The sequence below is a fragment of the Salvia hispanica genome, chromosome 6 (genome assembly GCF_023119035.1).
Source record: "Salvia hispanica cultivar TCC Black 2014 chromosome 6, UniMelb_Shisp_WGS_1.0, whole genome shotgun sequence".
Classification (NCBI taxonomy): domain Eukaryota; kingdom Viridiplantae; phylum Streptophyta; class Magnoliopsida; order Lamiales; family Lamiaceae; genus Salvia; species Salvia hispanica.
In genome coordinates this window covers 32768411-32788279 of record NC_062970.1, presented here as the reverse complement: position 1 = coordinate 32788279, position 19869 = coordinate 32768411, and the positions used below count along the sequence as shown (strand labels likewise).

General features: G+C 36.1%; 2 protein-coding genes and 1 long non-coding RNA gene across 3 annotated transcripts; 1 reads left to right on the top strand and 2 right to left on the bottom strand.

The window, feature by feature from the left end:
• Positions 1 to 2448: 2448 nt before the first annotated feature.
• Positions 2449 to 7007, bottom strand: LOC125197517 (mitochondrial import inner membrane translocase subunit TIM50-like). Its single transcript, XM_048096271.1, has 10 exons — positions 6622 to 7007; positions 6368 to 6456; positions 5513 to 5549; positions 5296 to 5357; positions 5079 to 5192; positions 4359 to 4463; positions 4141 to 4239; positions 3374 to 3530; positions 3195 to 3297; positions 2449 to 2741 (listed from the first exon to the last, which is right to left on the bottom strand). The coding sequence occupies exons 1-10, from the start codon at positions 6884 to 6886 to the stop codon at positions 2696 to 2698; spliced, it is 1077 nt and encodes a 358-aa protein (XP_047952228.1). The 5' UTR covers positions 6887 to 7007; the 3' UTR covers positions 2449 to 2695.
• Positions 7008 to 8748: 1741 nt separating this feature from the next.
• LOC125195161 lies at positions 8749 to 9192 on the top strand. Its single transcript, XM_048093351.1, has one exon. The coding sequence runs from the start codon at positions 8749 to 8751 to the stop codon at positions 9190 to 9192; it is 444 nt and encodes a 147-aa protein (XP_047949308.1).
• Positions 9193 to 11482: 2290 nt separating this feature from the next.
• On the bottom strand, positions 11483 to 13555 carry LOC125193313. The gene is made up of 3 exons (XR_007171562.1): positions 13320 to 13555; positions 12590 to 12658; positions 11483 to 11721 (listed from the first exon to the last, which is right to left on the bottom strand). It is a non-coding gene; the product is annotated as an uncharacterized LOC125193313 (long non-coding RNA).
• Positions 13556 to 19869: the final 6314 nt, after the last annotated feature.

Sequence of the window (19869 nt, the reverse complement as noted above, 5' to 3'; positions counted from 1 at the left end):
TTCCAGTAGGTTTTTACTTCATTCCAGTACGTAAATGTGGTTTCGCCGTCGGGTGCCGTTCTTTCTCTTTATAATATCTATCACCAACGCCATGACGCTAATATGGTATAATAAACACATGGAATAATGTAATAAATTATTGGAATGAAGTATGTGTAGAAGCATTTGAAGTACAGAATGAAGTAATAAACCTATATAATGAAGTAAAATGAGTTTGTAATGAAGCCGAAAAAATTTACACAGCAGCACATCTCATCAAAAAAACTAGATCTAATGGCCCAGATTTGGTCTCTAGTTCGGTCTTTAAAATTGGTTCGACATTGATCACAACTCCGTAATTATTTAATTGTTGTTTTTGTAACAACATTAGTATTAAATATCTAAATTCTTATCTATAAAGTCAAAAAAATATTAGTAGTAAAAAAATTGATGTTGACTTATTAATATAAATAAAGAATTACATTTCATTGCACTAATACTATCTGTTGTCACTATTCTCTAAAATATCAACAGACATATTAAACCAACCACGACTCTAATGTTAACCCTAACCACGAAATTGGCACCTACTAGCGGCAGATTAAGAAAAAGAATAAATTTTTAGCTATCTTTTGAACAGATGTTGATCTAATTTTCAAGTTCTTCGGAACACTTGGGTTTTTGTCTTCGAATTTGTCAAGTACTATGCCTCTCTCTAAAATTTGTCCACACACATCGTAGGTTGGGAATAAGTTAGAAGATTCACAGTTGAGTACACATCCGATGCATGGAGAAATTGCTAGTCACTATGACCCTTTGGAGAATAAAAATGTATTCAACAAAATCACATTTAATTTACGTATTCTATGTGAATCTTCATAACTCTAAATATACACATAAGCGAAATAATTCACGTAATCTTATAAACTTTTGTCGAATAGTCATGTAATGAAAGATTTGAACTGTACACAGCTGATGCAACCCCACTTTTGTTTGTTACAAAATATCAAGACATAGGAGGTTATTGAACGAGAAACTGAACAAAATAAAAGGGCAAACTGCCTTAAAAGTCATGAACTTTTGCCAAATTCTGGTTTTTCCCACGAACTAAAAAATTAGCGTATAATGTCACGAACTTTATAATCGGTCGTCGTTTTCCCATGGCGAGTTTTCTGACTATAATGCTAGCTGACGCGTCTTTTTCAGCTGATGTGGCTGCTAAGTGTGTGTTGAATGGATAACGTGGATGACAAATTTTAAGTTAACTTTGCCATATCATCCCCCACCACTCTTCCTCCTCTTCCTCTTCCACCAAACTCTCTGGCCTCCTCTCTCCGGCCTCCTCCCTTGCCACCACCTCCACCTAGCCCTCCACCACCAGAACCTCCCCCGAGCCCACCACCAGCTCCACCGCCGCCACCTACCCACTACCAGAACCTCCCCCAAGTCCACCACCAGCTATAGCCCCCGCCATTTCCTTTTAACTATATATTGATGTGTTTGTTATGCTCCAATAAAAGCTTCGACTCTATTTATAAATTTGCCTTCTACTCGACCTTTCCTTTTTCCGACCCCCTCTTTCCCGTTTCTCACTTTCTTCAAATTCCTGCAGCGGAGCTTCCTCCACCGGCGACAGAGGCGGCTTCAGAGCTGGGATTCATCAAACCAAAAGCTTCAGAGCTTCCTGCTCGATCTTCCCCCCCTCAAAGCTGCACCCTCGCTCACCACCCTCTTCACAACCTCCTCCGGCGGCGGCGCCGCCACCGGTTCTACCGGAAAATTTTTACCACCACAATGGGCTACACATAATACGATGTCGTTTTAGCTGTAGAAAACGACATCATTTTAAGAATTTCCGGCGATCTCCACGTCATCTTTCAGGCTTGCCACGTAAGCTTGTTTTCAACCGGAAAACTACAGGGTCGGGTCAAATGGGAAATACCAGCAACCCGGTAAAGTTCGTGACATTATACGCCAATTTTTTAGTTCGTGAGAAAAATCGGAATTTGGCAAAAGTCATGACTTTTAAGGCAGTTTGCCCCAAAATAAAATTATAGTACTACAACATGGATGATATAGCTCAAAAAGACATTGTAATGGTGTTTCACGGATCTGCTTATCTAAAGACTTCGTTTTGGATTCATAGGTTAGGACACACATCTATTATAGAGATATCTCATATCCTACCATATTTTGCATCTATTTTTTTTTACCAGAGTTACAACTCGTCTTTACATTTGATGTCATAAACTTCGTCTGCATTCCATCACTAGTCTATACAGCATCGGGATTATATAGTGTCTCACGATTATCCATCCAACTTAACCTCTATGCAACTACACATTACCCTAAAACCGAGTCATTTTTGTTAGAACGCTAGAACAAGAAGAGCAAAATCAAATATTTACCCAAAAAGCTGCAGCTAGAGCAGGAAACAAGGAAGGAAGAAGCAAATAGTACATGAAATAGTAAGCTTAAAATGTTAAATGACTTCCATTTCATTTGCACTAAGAATTTGGCTTCGAAATAATCCACCTCATCACAAAAACCATAAGCGAGCAAATATGGTGCCGCTAGTTTCATGTTTCAAAACTGAAAAGATTAATTCCGATGACAGAAACTGGTTTCTGTCAACCCAAGGTGAACACCTCAAAAAATATTTGCTTATTCAGAATTCGATCGTCCTCTTCATTTCTCAGAAATCAGATGCTAAAATCTATCGTTTCCATAAGCGACCCTGTTGTCTTTGCCCTTGCAAGCGCCTGCAGCTCAAAGATAAAAACACATTAGACATTCAGGACTGTAGTACAGCACATGTTTCCATCAGTGCATTGAACGCCAACAAAATGTGAAATGACAACACGAAATACCTTGCCCGTACAATAAATTAAAATATACTAGAAATTTTAACAAAGTCATAATGGAAAATAAATGAGGAATAGTAATTGAACATTATATATACCGAGATTAGCAGAATATATATAAGCTGCAGTACACATATTTGATATTAAACTTCACTAATCGCTACTTAAAGCGGTGAGATATTAACATAAACCAGTATTTCAGAAGATGCAACATTCATTTGGGAAAATAATTATTTCTCAACTACCAATCTTCCTACGTCAACCTCAATCCAAAAAAGAAATGGGGAAAAAAGAACTAGATGAAATTTGATTGGTTCTGGAAAAAAGGAAGGGAAAAAGAAAAAAACCGACCTTTGATGCTCTTTGGATCTTTCAATAAACTCGTTGGCAACATCATGCCCTTGGTATGAGGCTAGAACAGTTCTGATGTCAGCTGGTCTGTGCTTAGCAACATCTGCACTCAAACAAATTAAACTACATTTTCCAACAGAAGTGGAAAATGGATAGAAAACTGTATATTCAATGCTTACATTCAAGAAATGGAATGAGATCTACAAGTGAAGTATCTTCCTGTTCTCCTTGCCACGGTTTTACTTGAACAGAGTTTTCAGGCTGAAGGCTACTTTCAAGTGCATGACCACTAATATATATAACCTTTGCAGGATCCCGATTCAGCATTGATAGGTCCTATAGAAAGATTACATAAGAAAAAAAACAATATTTTACCTATTATAATATCCAGAGTATTGCGACTAAAACAATGAAAACCAAGCAAGCCTGCAAGCATAAAATAGATTGGCAATAAGGGAGAGATGGATTCTTTTCATTAAATCTTCACCATAAGCAGAATTAAACTCAGATGCAATGTTCTCATGATGCTAAATTGCCTTCACAAATCAATAGTAGCAGTTCTAAATCTTATACAGCAACATAGTACCCATCAATAATGTATTCTTACAATGTAATCTTAATTGATTACAAACAGCAACTCACATTGTTGATTCTACGCTCCTTGCTTCTTTAGCAACAAGCCTGATAGAAACAACTCAACAATGTATAGTGACAGCTACTATTTTCAGTAAGAAAAGAGGGAGTTATGGAAATGGTGAAAAATGAAGCCAACACTCAATAATTTGACATAAAGAAAAAGAAGTGAATTGCCTAGCAACTCAGTCTGCCCAAGAGTTGCATGATAATAACCAAGAAGGAAATGAATTGTCTGGCTATACAGTAACATTATGTGTAAATAAAATTACAAAAGATATCTAAACTCTAAAGTAAAAGTGAATAGATGTACCCTATAGTGCTTGCCATCAACATATTTTGTTTCACCCCTTGAAAGCCTATACCGGATACAGTGCTTTGTATCCAATCTTTCAACAACAGGATCCACATACTGTGATTTTGAGGACAGATGCAGCAAGTGCCATAAAAAAACAAAAAAAATGTCAGCAATATATAGGAGGTGAAAGCAACAATGTCTTTTATTTATCTCAAAAAAAAGTAAAAGCTTACCATATTTAGTTGGTCAGAGTATACTATAATTTCATAAAATTGAGCTAAATACTCGAGAAAAGCATCAACACCAGGCCTCTTAAATGTTCTCCACCCTCGGTCACGCTTCAAAAACACAATCAAGAAAAAATGCAGCGGTTAGTATATGTACACCATCAGAATTTTATCAAGAAAATAATTTGAAACCAATGACATATTTTTGTCTACTTATATAAATATATAGTGGATGGTCATAGACTAATAGTAAAAACTCCCCCTACCGCACCCCTCACAAAATGGAATTATGAATGATGTTTCTCTACATGCATATTAATGCTTCTTTATGCATACAATATTGCTTCTTTTATGTCAATATTTCTTTATACACACAATTATGATTCTTTTATTAATGATTCTATATGCATACAATGATACAATAATGGTTCTTTTATGTATGCTTTTTTATACATACAATAATACTTCTTCGATGTTAATGTTTTAGCAATACATAAAATTCTATTTATGACGACTGTGGATCATACAAAGGTTTATTTGATCCTCTCCCTATATGTATATGCATATCTTACAACAAAATTAAGGACGTAACGTCGCAACCAAATTAATGACAAGAACAGTGTATAATTAGACATAATGTAAAATTTAATCACTGCATATTCACCTATGAGGCAATAAATGTGACCATCAAGCAAAATAGTTGAAGAAAAAACACACAGATGTTACCTTCCAGTCAGAGTATATCAATGTCTCATTCAAATCTAGAACAAGGGTAAAAACATGCTGCTCCAAAGGGTGCAAATCAGGGAGAAGCTTATCTGATGTTGGTTCGGTGAAACCCTGAAACATATTGACAAGACAATCGAAGAATCTTTAAGTTGGCCAGAGATACAAACAAAATAATGATCTCTCGCACTCAAACTTGAAAATCTAAAATTATTACCTTAATATGTTCTTCAGCTAACCTCCTCAAATCAAGGTAAACATCAACTAATTTAGCAGGACCTGTAATACACAATTTCAAAATGAAACGCCCAGTGAAATTAAGACATAATCTTCAGGAATAGTACTGAAAATAATTGATTAAGAACAGATGAAACAAACTATTCTATCTTATCCAGTTACAACAAAAGAAGACCTTCAAAAGAAAACCACTTAACCTGACATTGTTGCAGCATGTAGATAAGCTTGAAATTTCTGCAGAAATAATTTGGTACATGGATTGACAGATTGTTAGTTCATGCCTCTCGATTTTCAGCATATCAGGAAGAAACTGAATCTCAAATTTTAAGAGTAATAATCCAATAGCCCAAGGGCACTCAGGAGAAGATCATGGGCACATGAGTAGTGAGTTTTCAGATCAAGGAAATTGCTACCCTTGCTATTTCCCCAAATCTCATAACATTTCATTGTCTGATCAAGCTCTAGGGTGGGTATCAGTAGTTGGACCAGAGCATAGCAACAATAAAGTAGCAACTATAGATTACAAGGCTCCAAAATATCCAACACTAATTAGATACTACTCCTACTAAATAAATCATAGGATGTATTTTTCTATAAGAACATATGCAGACTAATATGTACAAGAATTAAGCCTGTAACTTTAAAGCGTACTACGTGTTTTAGTCTTTAGAGTTTAGACTTATGTTCTAGTTTAGAATGCCATTATCAATGTATCAAGAAAACATTAAACCAGGAAACAGGTGACCCGTACTTGCCTTCCTTGGCGCCTTATTATGTCATAATCTAACTACCAATGGAATTTGTTACACACAAAGGGAAATAATGATGTAAGAACATGCCTCCTCCACTCTCATTGACGCTCACCCTCATCCATTGCATATTTCATAAATAATAGTAGTAAAATATATCTTCAGTCTTCCACATGATGAAAAATGAATTTGAGCAGATGCCTCTGAAGAGCATTTCCAGATGGCGAGAAAGAACTACAATGCAATAATCACATGAACTGACACATAGGCAAAAGCTAAACACAGAGGGGGAAGAAAACGCACATCTAGAGAAGTTGCATCATCGCCAACAGTGAACTTGGGCGATGCACGAAAGCTCTTTGTCTTCTCATCTATCTCATCGGTAGTGTAGGCTACAAATAAACATGTAGTAGTAGCATTTAATTAAGGCAAGAGCTTCAATTTAACAGTATCTCGTATACAAATTTTAAATGCAGACATGCAATTCCTACTCTGAGCCAAAATTCCATCATATAGCAATTGAATCGTCAATTAAAATGCGAAAGAGGGATACTAACCATAGGTTGCGTAGGCAGATGTGGCGACCCCACCGGTCAAGGCAGCAACAAGACCGTACTTGAGAAAGGCCCAGGAGCTATTCGGCGCATCGGCTACCGGCGGCGGACCGCTCGGAGGCTGCGGCGTCTGGTCAATGAGGAGCGATGCTGAGATGAGGGAATCTCTTGGGGTATCATTGGCGGCGCTGGAGGAAAATGGGCGATTACTCCTCAAACGCGAAATGATAGGATTTAACCGCGCACAATTCCGAGAGATTGCAGACATCGATCAGAATTATTTGATGGTGGGAATCAGCTAGGGTTTTGCAGTGTCGGGCTGTGTGGGGTTTTTCCTTGCTTAGAACTTAGTAATATTGCTAACTGAATACTCTGCCGGCTACAAATTTTGAAACTATTCTTAAATACACCAAACTTTACATTTTATTTGCTATTTTTCCAATCCAATCAAAATAAAATATAATCTGTCTTAAAAATAGATCATATGGTTCTATTTGTCACTCTAGGATGCCCCAATTTAAGAAAAAAAATTTCTCTCTTATTGAGTCTCATTCTCATTCAACAATATTAGCCTCCCATCTTTGTGCCTTTGTGTGAATGATCGACAATGACTTTCACATACTCTTAAACTATTCAATCAATAATCTTATTTTTTTCATGTTGATCTATCTTTAAAAATACTAGTTCCTTTTTTTTTATCTTAGTAGATGAGACTCGTTATCTAACGTATGCTAGATGATATGCGATATGCTTGAGAACTTGTGTTGGTCTATCTATTTTTTCAAAATACTATTAGTGGTTATAATTATGCAAATTAGAAATGTGATAAGGAAATATGGAACTTGAAATGGAGGCCCCTACAAATTATCCACACGGCCACATTTTCACTTGTATGCGTCTTCCACGGATATGGATCATCTGCTGCTGAAATGCACAGCAGGGCTGTTGCCTTTAACAAGGAAATAAAATAATCAAATTAATTAAATAAATAAATTAAATAAATATAATACTCCCTCCGTTCTATAGTAATGAAGACGTTTCTTTTCGGCACGGAGATTAAGAAAATTGTGTTAAGTAAGTTAAGTAAATGGAGAATAAAGTGGAAAATGAAAAAGGTAGAGAGATGAAGAGAGAATAAAGTAAGAGAGAATAAAGTATGTGTGGAAAAATGTGTTGACATTTGACTCTATTACTATAGAACGTATCAAAATGGCAAAATGACTCTATTACTATGTGACGAGGGAATATTATTTTAAAGGTTTGTGAGGAGCAGCGGCCCTATTGTGCATTTCAGCACAACAGAGGATCCATATCCCGTCCTCCACCACAAATATTCAATCATACTAATTCTTCATCCAATATCATAAATGTACATTGCACACTGTTTTAACCACGTCATCTAATACTATGTGTTACCAAATCATGGCCCCCATATCTTATAGATATCACAATTCACACGTTGTAAATTTATAGTATTACAGCATACATGTACTTATAAAAATCAGTTTTCATGATTTAACTTAGAAATCATGCTTAGTTACGTTACGTTTGTATATACAGATTGTTTAATTATATGTAATATACCTATAGGCTATAAATATCCATCGTTCAAACTTCAGATAAATTATTACTGTACTTAATGCTACAATCATATTTCATTTTCTATTTTAATAAATTTTGTGGTATACATTAATATAGAAACAAAACTTGCTGTATTATATAAAGTATACTATCCAGAAGTGTTTTTTAATGGATCAATACTGATTCCTAGTTTACTTCTTATCCACAAATTAATCATATCTAGTTTCTAATTAATTGTCGATGATCAACATTTTTACTAATTAGTTAGAACTCCTATAAAAGGAATCCACCTCTCACATTAGGTTTCTCTCTCTCTCTCTCTCTCTCTCTCAACATCTCTCTCTCAACATGTATTTGAAAAGGTTGTCTAGAGATATTATGCAAGAAATAGAGTTGAAGCGCTTGAGTAGGCTCTTGCCTTTGAAGAAGACCATCACACACTTACTACTCTCTCTTTCAATACTTTCATTGTTGAGCTCCTCTACTTTAGTTTACTACAAAAACTTGCACTACTTCTCTACCAACACTTGCCAACTCATGAGAATCGCAATGAACAAGAACTTAATTTTTCTAATCTTCAACGGCATCCTCTTCTTCCTCGCCAAAACCTCCTCCTTAGTCCGCCCTCCTTCGCGTTCTGATCTTGACCACGCGCTCCACAAGAGAATCAGCAACGCCCTGGAGGAAGAGACAGAGGCAGAAGAAACCCTTTCAGATAAACATATAAACTTGGGAGATGAAGAGGCGATTAATCCTTATGAAGGAGAACATGTGGATGGTGAATTAGATGAGATTGAGCTCCGAGGTTGCTGCCTTTTCGAAGATGTGGATGGTCGAGATCAAGAGGTTTGTAATGGAGGGGAAGAAGTTGATGAAATAGAGAAGCTGAGTGACGATGAATTGAACCAAAAATTTGAAGATTTCATTAGGAGGATGAAGGAGGAGTTTCTAATTAATGATTATCAACGAAAACAACTAGTCTTGGTTAACTAAATTTTAAGGTATTTCTTTGTTTATGACGTACAGCGTAATAGAATAATAATAGTAGAAATTAATACGGTGTATGCATATTTGTAAAATGAGGCATATTTAATTTGTAATTTTGGAGTACTAAATGTCAGTAGATGTAATGTGTTTTTTCTATCCTAGTTGTTTTATTGAACATATGGGGGATGGCCATTTGCCAAATCAATTAATGCAACAATGACATTATGTTTGTGTTGACGTGACACAATATGATACACTGAGAAAAATAAATTAAAGTTAAAGAAGAAAATAAAAATAATATGTGTATATATTGTGGTGTTATATATGAACATGATGGAACACAAATACAAAATGAAATGATTGTGTATTGTTGTGTTCTATTTGTGTCGAGGTAGATAATTATGAAGTTAGTACTAGTAATGCCAATTAATTCAAATATGATAGTCATTAATTCACCGACACACTAACATTAGTAATCTAGAATCTACCGAAAACGGGTGGCTACAATTCTCACCATGTTAATTAGTAATTATTAAAGATGCGGTGTTAAGATTTAGGTATGTGTCTTTGTTATATCATTTACTCTTTGAACTTGAAGAATATAATTTAGGAGTAATAGTATCTGACAAGTGACACGTATTTTTTCAATTTGACGACTGTTCCTCTTCCTCATGCTACCAGTAGTATTTCAATTTTTTTAATGCAGTTTAATTACATTGTTTCTCTAAAGTACTATTGTGAGGGGTTAATATCAATGTATTTTATATGTAATACATATGGCGTGTCTTGCAAAGTGTACCGTAAATAGTGTCATAAAATTGCAATTAGATAAACGAAACCATCATGTGTACACGTGTATGACTCTATATAATTATATTAGTTCGTCCACGTAATGATTATAAGTAGATATTAGCATTAGCATATGATTCCATATGTATCATCGTAATTGAAAGTTTAATTTTGTCTTTTGGGGAAAAGTTTGTATATCCATGATTAGGGATCGAGATGGTTTTATTTTATCTGCGGACAGATTAAGATTAAAGGTGAAACAAAAATTGAGAAAAAATAAGAAACAAAATTAAATTCGGCGTGGTGCGTGATTGACCTCAAGAAACAAAATTAAATTCGGCGTGGTGCGTGATTGAGGGGTTGTTCAGAATTGGACACATGTAAACTAAAGTTGTATGTGTGATTGTGTGTAGAATGGTGTTTGACATTTAGAGCAACTAGTTTTACCACCCGTGCTATGCACGGGCCAAGTGATTTTCAAAAAATAAGAAAATATATTTAAAACAAATTAATAAAAATAAGGAATATATAGGAAATATGTAAAAATTATTGAAAATCAAGAATAGAAACTATTTATATTTTGTATTCAAAAGATTATAAAGATTTACAAAACAAATGATCAAGATTACAAATGAACCATTTTATATGTAGCATATAATTTATATAATTATAAATCATAAACAGTTACTTAAATAAAAATATTGCTACTATTAACAATCCTTCAATCATGAAATATATGAAATATAGTGTAATAAAAGGACATGAAGGAGGAGAGCCAGCGGAGAAAGGAAATGCCCTTTTCCAAATACGGCTTCAAATTCATAGTTTAAGACTTGGAAATAGTCGAGATGGTGGAATCGAATTAGATTGCGTTCATATTTTTCTACATTTGGGGATTTTGGAATGGTTTGGGTCGAATGTTTAATGTCTAGATAATCTTAATAGCGCATAATTTTACCAGAAGTTTGTTAACGTGGAGGAACTATGAAGCTGTGATTAACGTCATAGCTTAAACAAAAAAATCTTAATTAAAATTACATAAACTTGGGAAGTGCAACATTCTACGGTAGCAAACTACCAATCAAGTGGTAATTTTGACCATGTAGACAAAAAACAGGAGGCGAACGACCGGTGTTCATACTATTATCAATTTTACCTCTCAACGAAGTAAAACAAAACATAAAATTATATGAACGAATATTTTTCAAGAAGTGAACACTTTTGGCATCATTAGAGAAAAAAGTACAAACGCAACAAAACTTCAGTAGGTGTTATCATAAAAGGAATCTCAATATTCCCACTCATACAACAAAGGGAATATGTAACACCCTTACTGGATTAATTTAATAGTTAGATAATTGATGTCATATTCCAGTGTAAATCTCCAATTAATAGAAAGTTCTAAATTTTTCTTTATTTGTATATTTATATATATACATATAAAGCATAAGATATATAAAGCATATTATTATACTTAGCGAAATAAAAGTGATATATAACATCTGGATTTAAACCATCAACCTGTTTCCAAAAGTCATTGCATATATACATATATACACAACCCGAACTATTCGCAAAATATACATGTTTAACACAAGATTAGGAAGTTGTATAATGTCTGAGATATGTTACACTTCCAAAATATGCCATATTTAGCAACTCTAAAAAGGATTACCCAAAATCAAAAGCTTGGCTAGGAACTCGACTTGAGCAGCACAACAAAAGAGCTAGTCTTAATCACCTAGTCTGCAAGATGAAAAGCAGGAAGTGAGCTTCCACAATCATAGGGTTAAACTCTCCGAATTAAGTAGATGATTTGAAACATATACTATTAAACAAGAAGTCATTTCAAAGCTGACATTCTCACATCCACATACACTTGTGTGGTAGAAATAAACATCTAAATCATGAATTTATATCCTCACTCTTTGCGACCTTGTAGAATTCACCAGATTTATAAGTTAATAATAACCCACTACTCCGAATATTAAATCAAGCACATAATATTTTACAAATTTCATACAACCTCGAGTACTTAGTGCGAGGTTAGAGTACTCGGTTTAGGTCAGAGACAATTTCATATCAGATGCATACTCGGATTTTTGTCACTTGGAGTGCTCCGCACAGACCACCCATGAGGGCGTACATATATAATACAGATCAGAGATATCTCAGAGACAGAGGTATAGACATCTTACAGATATCAGATAGAGATAACAGATGTCAAAGGTATCAGATATCAGAGACAGAGGTAGATATCTCTGACAGCAGAGATAACAGATGAGCAGAGATATCAGATGATCAGAGATCAAGATCAGAGATATTAGATATCTGACAGATATCAGGCAGAGATAAAAGAATCAGAGATCAGAGTAGACAGAGCAGATCAGAGACAGAGATATACAGCACGCACTCAAGCACGAGGCGTAAATACAATCAAGTACACTATTTCTTGCACATTTGATCACATATGTAATTCAACTCCTCCAATATTATTACATTTCATATCATACACACCTAAACAATTCACATATTGCATCACCTGAATATACTTTACCCAATCACATAAACTTAATTTAGTTATATAAAAAAAAATTATTATGTGACTTATTACCTTGAAATCCAAAATGCTTTCCCGGATCACTTTACTCCATCACGTTCTCTTTGCTCGTGTCAGGATTACCTTTCAATACATAATCTTTATCAACACCATCACCAAAAAATATAATGTAAGCATAGTCACTTTTTATCAGTTAATACACATAGCTTATGAAAATAATCTTATATTTGTTCCAAAAGCCATAACAATAATTTGTAGCCAAAAATAGATAATATGTTATAAACTTAAGTTCTTAATTAACTACAATAGTTGAGTATAAGGACTTCATTTATCCACTAACACTGTCCAAACATTCGGAAAATAATCCTAGATGTGCATCACTAACTTATTATAAACATCTTTCAACTAAAATACATAAAACTCATCAACTTTCACGTTCAGCTACAGGCTGTCCCAAAATGTGATTTACAAATAAAATATATATTTCTCAAATATTGATTTAACTTTTGTAAGAAAAGTAATTTCTCAAAGTAAATCAAATTGGTAGGACAAGATTCCAATCGGAATCACAATTCCATATTATCCCAACATCCAAGCATCATACTCAACAATTATATTCCATTCACTCAAAATAGACTTAGGAAAGCTAGCAAACAATTGATTTATTAAATTCATACCCAATTTGCTTAATATCCCAAATTGGGGAAAAACTAACTTAAGAACCCTAGCTTTTAAATTTTGAAGCAGGAATTGAATACATTGATGATGTGAGGGACTTGCTTACTCAAGAGAAGACAAGTCTATTCTAGAATTGCCGGAAACCGGCGACGGAAGTTGTCGGGCAGCCGACGACGATGGCGATGCAGCAAGGAGAGAAATGGTTCAGCGTGTGGGTGTGTAGAGAGATATCAAGTCAGGGAGGAAGATGAGGGGAGTTTGCTCACTGTCGCCGGAGGAGCATCGATCGTCCAAAGGGAGCGTTCCTCCAGTGTGTTCTTTTTTATGAAAAGTGGGAGTGAAAAATAATGTAGAATGGGGGTGAAGAGAGATTTTTTTTTTTTCTTTTTTTTTTACGTTGCTTCTAGAAGGGAGTAAAAAATCTTCCACCTCTTCAAATTCTACTTTACAAAATAAATAATTATATACACACTTCTAGTATTTAGTACATACTTCTTGCTACACCACACACTAACTTATTCTAATTAAAATCTTATAATTTAATTTATTCAAAATTTCAAAGCATTTAAACTATTATTATTATTTAGCTATTATTTTGTTAGATTTGGGTCGTTACAACTCTACCCCCCTTAAGAAATTTCGTCCTCGAAATTTTTACCTGATTCAAAAAGATAGGGATATTGTTGTCTCATGATATCCTCGGGTTCCCACGTGGCCTCTTCTACCTTGTGGCTTCTCCACAATATCTTGACTAATGGAACCTTTTTATTTCGGAGTTCTTTAACCTCACGAGCTAATATTTGAACAGGTTCCTCTTCATACGTCAAATCTGGTTGAATCTGAACTGACTCTGCTTGTATAATGTGTGCGGGGTCTGATCGATATCTTCTCAGCATTGATACATGGAATACATTATGAATTCTCTCCAGTTCAGGTGGTAAGGCTAGTCTATATGCTACTGGACCAACACGTTCGAGTATCTCATATGGTCCAATAAATCTCGGGCTCAACTTACCCTTTTTCCCAAATCGAAGCACTTTCTTCCATGGGGAAACCTTCAAAAAGACTTTGTCACCTATACTGAATTTGATATCTTTTCTCTTCAAATCAGCATAAGATTTTTGCCTATCAGATGCTTCTTTCAACCTATTTCGTATCAGTCGAACTTTATCTTCTGTCTCCTGTATCAATTCTGGTCCCACAATCTTTATCTCATTCATTTCTGTCCAGCACAATGGTGTCCTACATTTTCGACCATACAATGCTTCATATGGTGCCATCTGTATGCTGGATTGATAGCTATTATTATATGCAAACTCAACCAACGGTAAGTATTTCTCCCAACTTCCTTCGAAGTCTATGATACAACTCCGAAGCATATCCTCAAGAATCTGAATCACCCTCTCTGATTGGCCATCTGTTTGTGGATGGAAAGCCGTACTGAAGTTCACTCTAGAACCCATAGCTTCTTGTAACTTTATCCAAAATCTTGATGTGAACCGAGGGTCTCTGTCGGAAATTATGGAGATAGGTACTCCATGTAACCGTACAATCTCATTTATATATAATTCGGCCAATTTCTCTAAGGAATAATCTATTCTTACAGCGAGAAAATGGGCCGACTTAGTAAGTCGGTCAACAATCACCCAAATCGAGTCTTTCTTTCGGGGTGTCAGCGGTAGTCCTGTCACAAAATCCATGGTGATTCGTTCCCATTTCCATTTAGGTATTGTGATAGGCTGCAGTAATCCGGATGGAACTTGATGTTCAGCTTTGACTTGTTGACACGTCAAACACTTCAAGACAAATTCTGTGATATCTTTTATCATGCCGGGCCACCAATAGGATTCCTTCAAGTCTCGGTACATCTTACTGCTTCCAGGATGGATAGAATACAAGCTATTATGCGCTTCCGTTAGTATCTCCCTTTTCAGCTCGTCATTATCTGGTACACACAACCTCTTTCTGAAATACAAACTCCCATCAACACCTTGCTCGAATTCCACTTCTTCTCCTTTGCTAATTTGTCCCAGTTTAGCTTTCAACTTCTCATCAGTTCTTTGAGAATCTTTTACTTTTTCTATCAGAATTGGTTTCACTCTTAGTTCGGCTAAGATGCTTCCGTCACTTGATGTTTCCAAATGTACATTCATGGCTCTCAAAGCCGATATTGACTTCCGACTGAGTGCATCAGCCACGACATTCGCCTTGCCAGGATGATAATCAATTATACAATCATAGTCTTTGATGAGTTCCATCCATCTTCTCTGTCTTAGATTCAACTCTTTCTGTGTGAGTAGATATTTTAAGCTCTTGTGATCTGTGTATATATAGCACTTCTCGCCATACAAATAATGTCTCCATATCTTCAAGGCGAATACTATAGCTGCCAACTCCAAATCATGGGTGGGATAGTTCTTTTCATGAATTTTGAGTTGCCTCGAGGCATAAGCTATTACTTTGCCCTCTTGCATTAATACACATCCCAAGCCGTTATGAGATGCATCACTGAAAATTGTATATTCTTTGCCTGATTCAGGTTGAATCAGCACTGGCGCCTCTGTGAGAATCTCTTTCAGCTTTTCAAAACTCGTTTGACATTTTTCACCCCAATGGAATGGAATATTTTTCTGAAGCAACGAAGTAATTGGTTTGGCTATTATCGAAAATCCTTTCACAAATCGTCGATAATATCCAGCTAGTCCGAGGAAACTACGAACTTCAGAAATATTCTTTGGAGATTTCCACTGTATTATTGTTTCGATCTTCTTTGGATCCACTCGAATTCCCGCTGCTGATACAACATGACCGAGAAATGTGACCTCTGACAGCCAAAATTCACATTTGCTTAACTTTGCATACAACTGTTTTTCTCGGAGTGTCTGCAAAATTGTTCGCAACTGTTCTTCGTGATCACTTTTGGTTTTAGAATACACCAGAATATCATCAATAAAAACTATCACGAACTGATCAAGATATGGTTGAAATACTCGATTCATCAAGTCCATGAAAGCAGCAGGGGCATTTGTTAGCCCAAACGGCATAACCTTGAACTCGTAGTGGCCATAACGGGTTCTAAATGCCGTCTTAGGAATATTAGAGTCTTTAACCTTTAGTTGATAATACCCTGACCGTAGATCAATTTTTGAAAATACACTCGCACCCTTTAGTTGATCAAACAAATCATCAATTCTTGGCAAAGGATATTTATTCTTTATGGTCACTCTGTTCAATTGCCTATAATCGATGCATAATCTCATTGATCCATCTTTTTTCTTTACAAAAAGCACAGGTGCCCCCCATGGTGATACGCTAGGCCGGATGAAGTCCCGATCAAGCAATTCTTGAAGTTGGGCTTTCAACTCTTTAAGTTCAGCAGGGGCCATTCTATATGGTGCCATTGAGATAGGTTGTGTTCCTGGTGCAACTTCGATGGCAAATTCAACTTCTCTATCAGGCGGCAAACCAGGTAATTCTTCAGGGAACACATCAGGATAATCACGTACTATAGGTATGTCCTGTAACTTTGGATCAACTACTTGCGTATCTCGTATATATGCCAGGTAAGCCTCACAACCCTTCAAGATCAACTGGCTAGCTGTTGCGGCTGAAATCACATTAGATAGGTAATTCGATCTTTTTCCAACCACTACGATCTCATGATCGTCTGGCGTATAGAGCGTTAGCCTTTTTCTAGAACAATCCACCATTGCACGATGTACACATAGCCAATCCATTCCAAGTATGATGTCGAACTCATGGAAAGGTAGCTCCATTAAATTCGCTGAAAATAAAGATCCCTGGACACTCAAAGGACATTCTCTATATACTTGATTCACTATTATACTTTTTCCTAGGGGGCTGGACACCTCTATATCAAATTCAGTCTTTTCTAGTGGCAGATTAAATTCTTTTATAAGTTTATCACAAATATATGAATGCGTAGAACCAGGATCAATCAAAGCAGTAACAGGAATGTTAAAAAAGTGTAAATGTACCCAATATCACGTCTGGCGCATCATGTTCCTCGTGGGCCCGGATAGCATAGGTACGTCCTTGTGCTCGAGATCCAGCTCTGCTAGCAGCCTCAGATGTTGCCCCTTGACTCTTACTCTCCCCAATACCCCTTCCAAATCCATGTCCTCGCTGCGCAACTGGTTCAGATCTCACAGATGTGGGTGTTGTAGGTGCTGGAGCATTCCTAGGTATTGGACAATCTTTCGCAAAATGATCACTCGAGCCGCATCGGAAGCATAGTCCTGTCAACCTTCGGCACACACCAGAATGACGTTTCCCGCAATGCTCACAAATGGGCACTCCATCGAACCCTCCTGAACTAGCCACTGAAGGTGTCGGTGCCCTTTGTCTAAGCTCAGATCCTTGGCTTACACTTCTTCCTTGGAAACGTACTGGTGCAGAATACCCAGTTCTGTTGGAATCTTTGAACTTCTTGTTTGGAAAACGCGACCCATGATGAGATGACTCCACATGTCTTTTTCCCGCACTCATATTACCTTTCTCAATTTCTTCCTTAGAATCTAATTCCTCCATACTTTGAGCCAACTCAGACAATTTAGTCAAATCATTTTCTCTTGCTCCTAACACTAACTTCTGGATATTATCATTCAACCCTCGCTCAAATCGTCGGCACATCTCCTTCTCATTAGGTACGAGCTCTCGTGCAAATTGAGACAAACGTCGAAATTCACTTTCATACTCAAGAACGGACATGTTGCCCTGTTCCAAGTGGAGGAATTCCCTTTTTCTTGCCTCCATAAAGCGGACCCCCACGTATCGTTTTCTAAACTCCTTAATAAAGAATTCCCAGGAGATCATCTCTGGCGTACAACTTTCCACTTTGCTCAACCACCATATATAAGCCTCTTCCTTTAGCAAAGCTATAGCACCCTGTAGCTTTTCCTCTTGAGTACATGGTACGAAAGTGAAGATTCGCTCGAGTTGCTGCAACCAATATTCTGCTGTATTAGGACCATCAGTTCTTCTCCCCCTAAACTCTTCAGCTTTGTACTTATGTAATTTTTCCACAACCGAAATTTGGGCAGGAGTTACTGTCCCTGCTATCTGGCGTAAAGCAGTCGCCATAGTCTGTAATATATCTTGCCCCGGGATTGGGACATCATCGCTATTTACAGGCTGCTCTCCAGATTGAGAACCTTGCATCATACTTTGGGCTTCGTCCTCAGCCATAGATAGATTCACAACTTCAGATTCACACACCTATATATAACAACTGCATCAGGTCACTTAGCACAGACACAACAGACTCTGCTGAAGCACGTAAGTATAGTATACACATCAGACCTTGTTTAGTCCTAGAATCAATCAAACCTAGGCTCTGATACCAAAACATGTAACACCCTTACTGGATTAATTTAATAGTTAGATAATTGATGTCATATTCCAGTGTAAATCTCCAATTAATAGAAAGTTCTAAATTTTTCTTTATTTGTATATTTATATATATACATATAAAGCATAAGATATATAAAGCATATTATTATACTTAGCGAAATAAAAGTGATATATAACATCTGGATTTAAACCATCAACCTGTTTCCAAAAGTCATTGCATATATACATATATACACAACCCGAACTATTCGCAAAATATACATGTTTAACACAAGATTAGGAAGTTGTATAATGTCTGAGATATGTTACACTTCCAAAATATGCCATATTTAGCAACTCTAAAAAGGATTACCCAAAATCAAAAGCTTGGCTAGGAACTCGACTTGAGCAGCACAACAAAAGAGCTAGTCTTAATCACCTAGTCTGCAAGATGAAAAGCAGGAAGTGAGCTTCCACAATCATAGGGTTAAACTCTCCGAATTAAGTAGATGATTTGAAACATATACTATTAAACAAGAAGTCATTTCAAAGCTGACATTCTCACATCCACATACACTTGTGTGGTAGAAATAAACATCTAAATCATGAATTTATATCCTCACTCTTTGCGACCTTGTAGAATTCACCAGATTTATAAGTTAATAATAACCCACTACTCTGAATATTAAATCAAGCACATAATATTTTACAAATTTCATACAACCTCGAGTACTTAGTGCGAGGTTAGAGTACTCGGTTTAGGTCAGAGACAATTTCATATCAGATGCATACTCGGATTTTTGTCACTTGGAGTGCTCCGCACAGACCACCCATGAGGGCGTACATATATAATACAGATCAGAGATATCTCAGAGACAGAGGTATAGACATCTTACAGATATCAGATAGAGATAACAGATGTCAAAGGTATCAGATATCAGAGACAGAGGTAGATATCTCTGACAGCAGAGATAACAGATGAGCAGAGATATCAGATGATCAGAGATCAAGATCAGAGATATTAGATATCTGACAGATATCAGGCAGAGATAAAAGAATCAGAGATCAGAGTAGACAGAGCAGATCAGAGACAGAGATATACAGCACGCACTCAAGCACGAGGCGTAAATACAATCAAGTACACTATTTCTTGCACATTTGATCACATATGTAATTCAACTCCTCCAATATTATTACATTTCATATCATACACACCTAAACAATTCACATATTGCATCACCTGAATATACTTTACCCAATCACATAAACTTAATTTAGTTATATAAAAAAAAATTATTATGTGA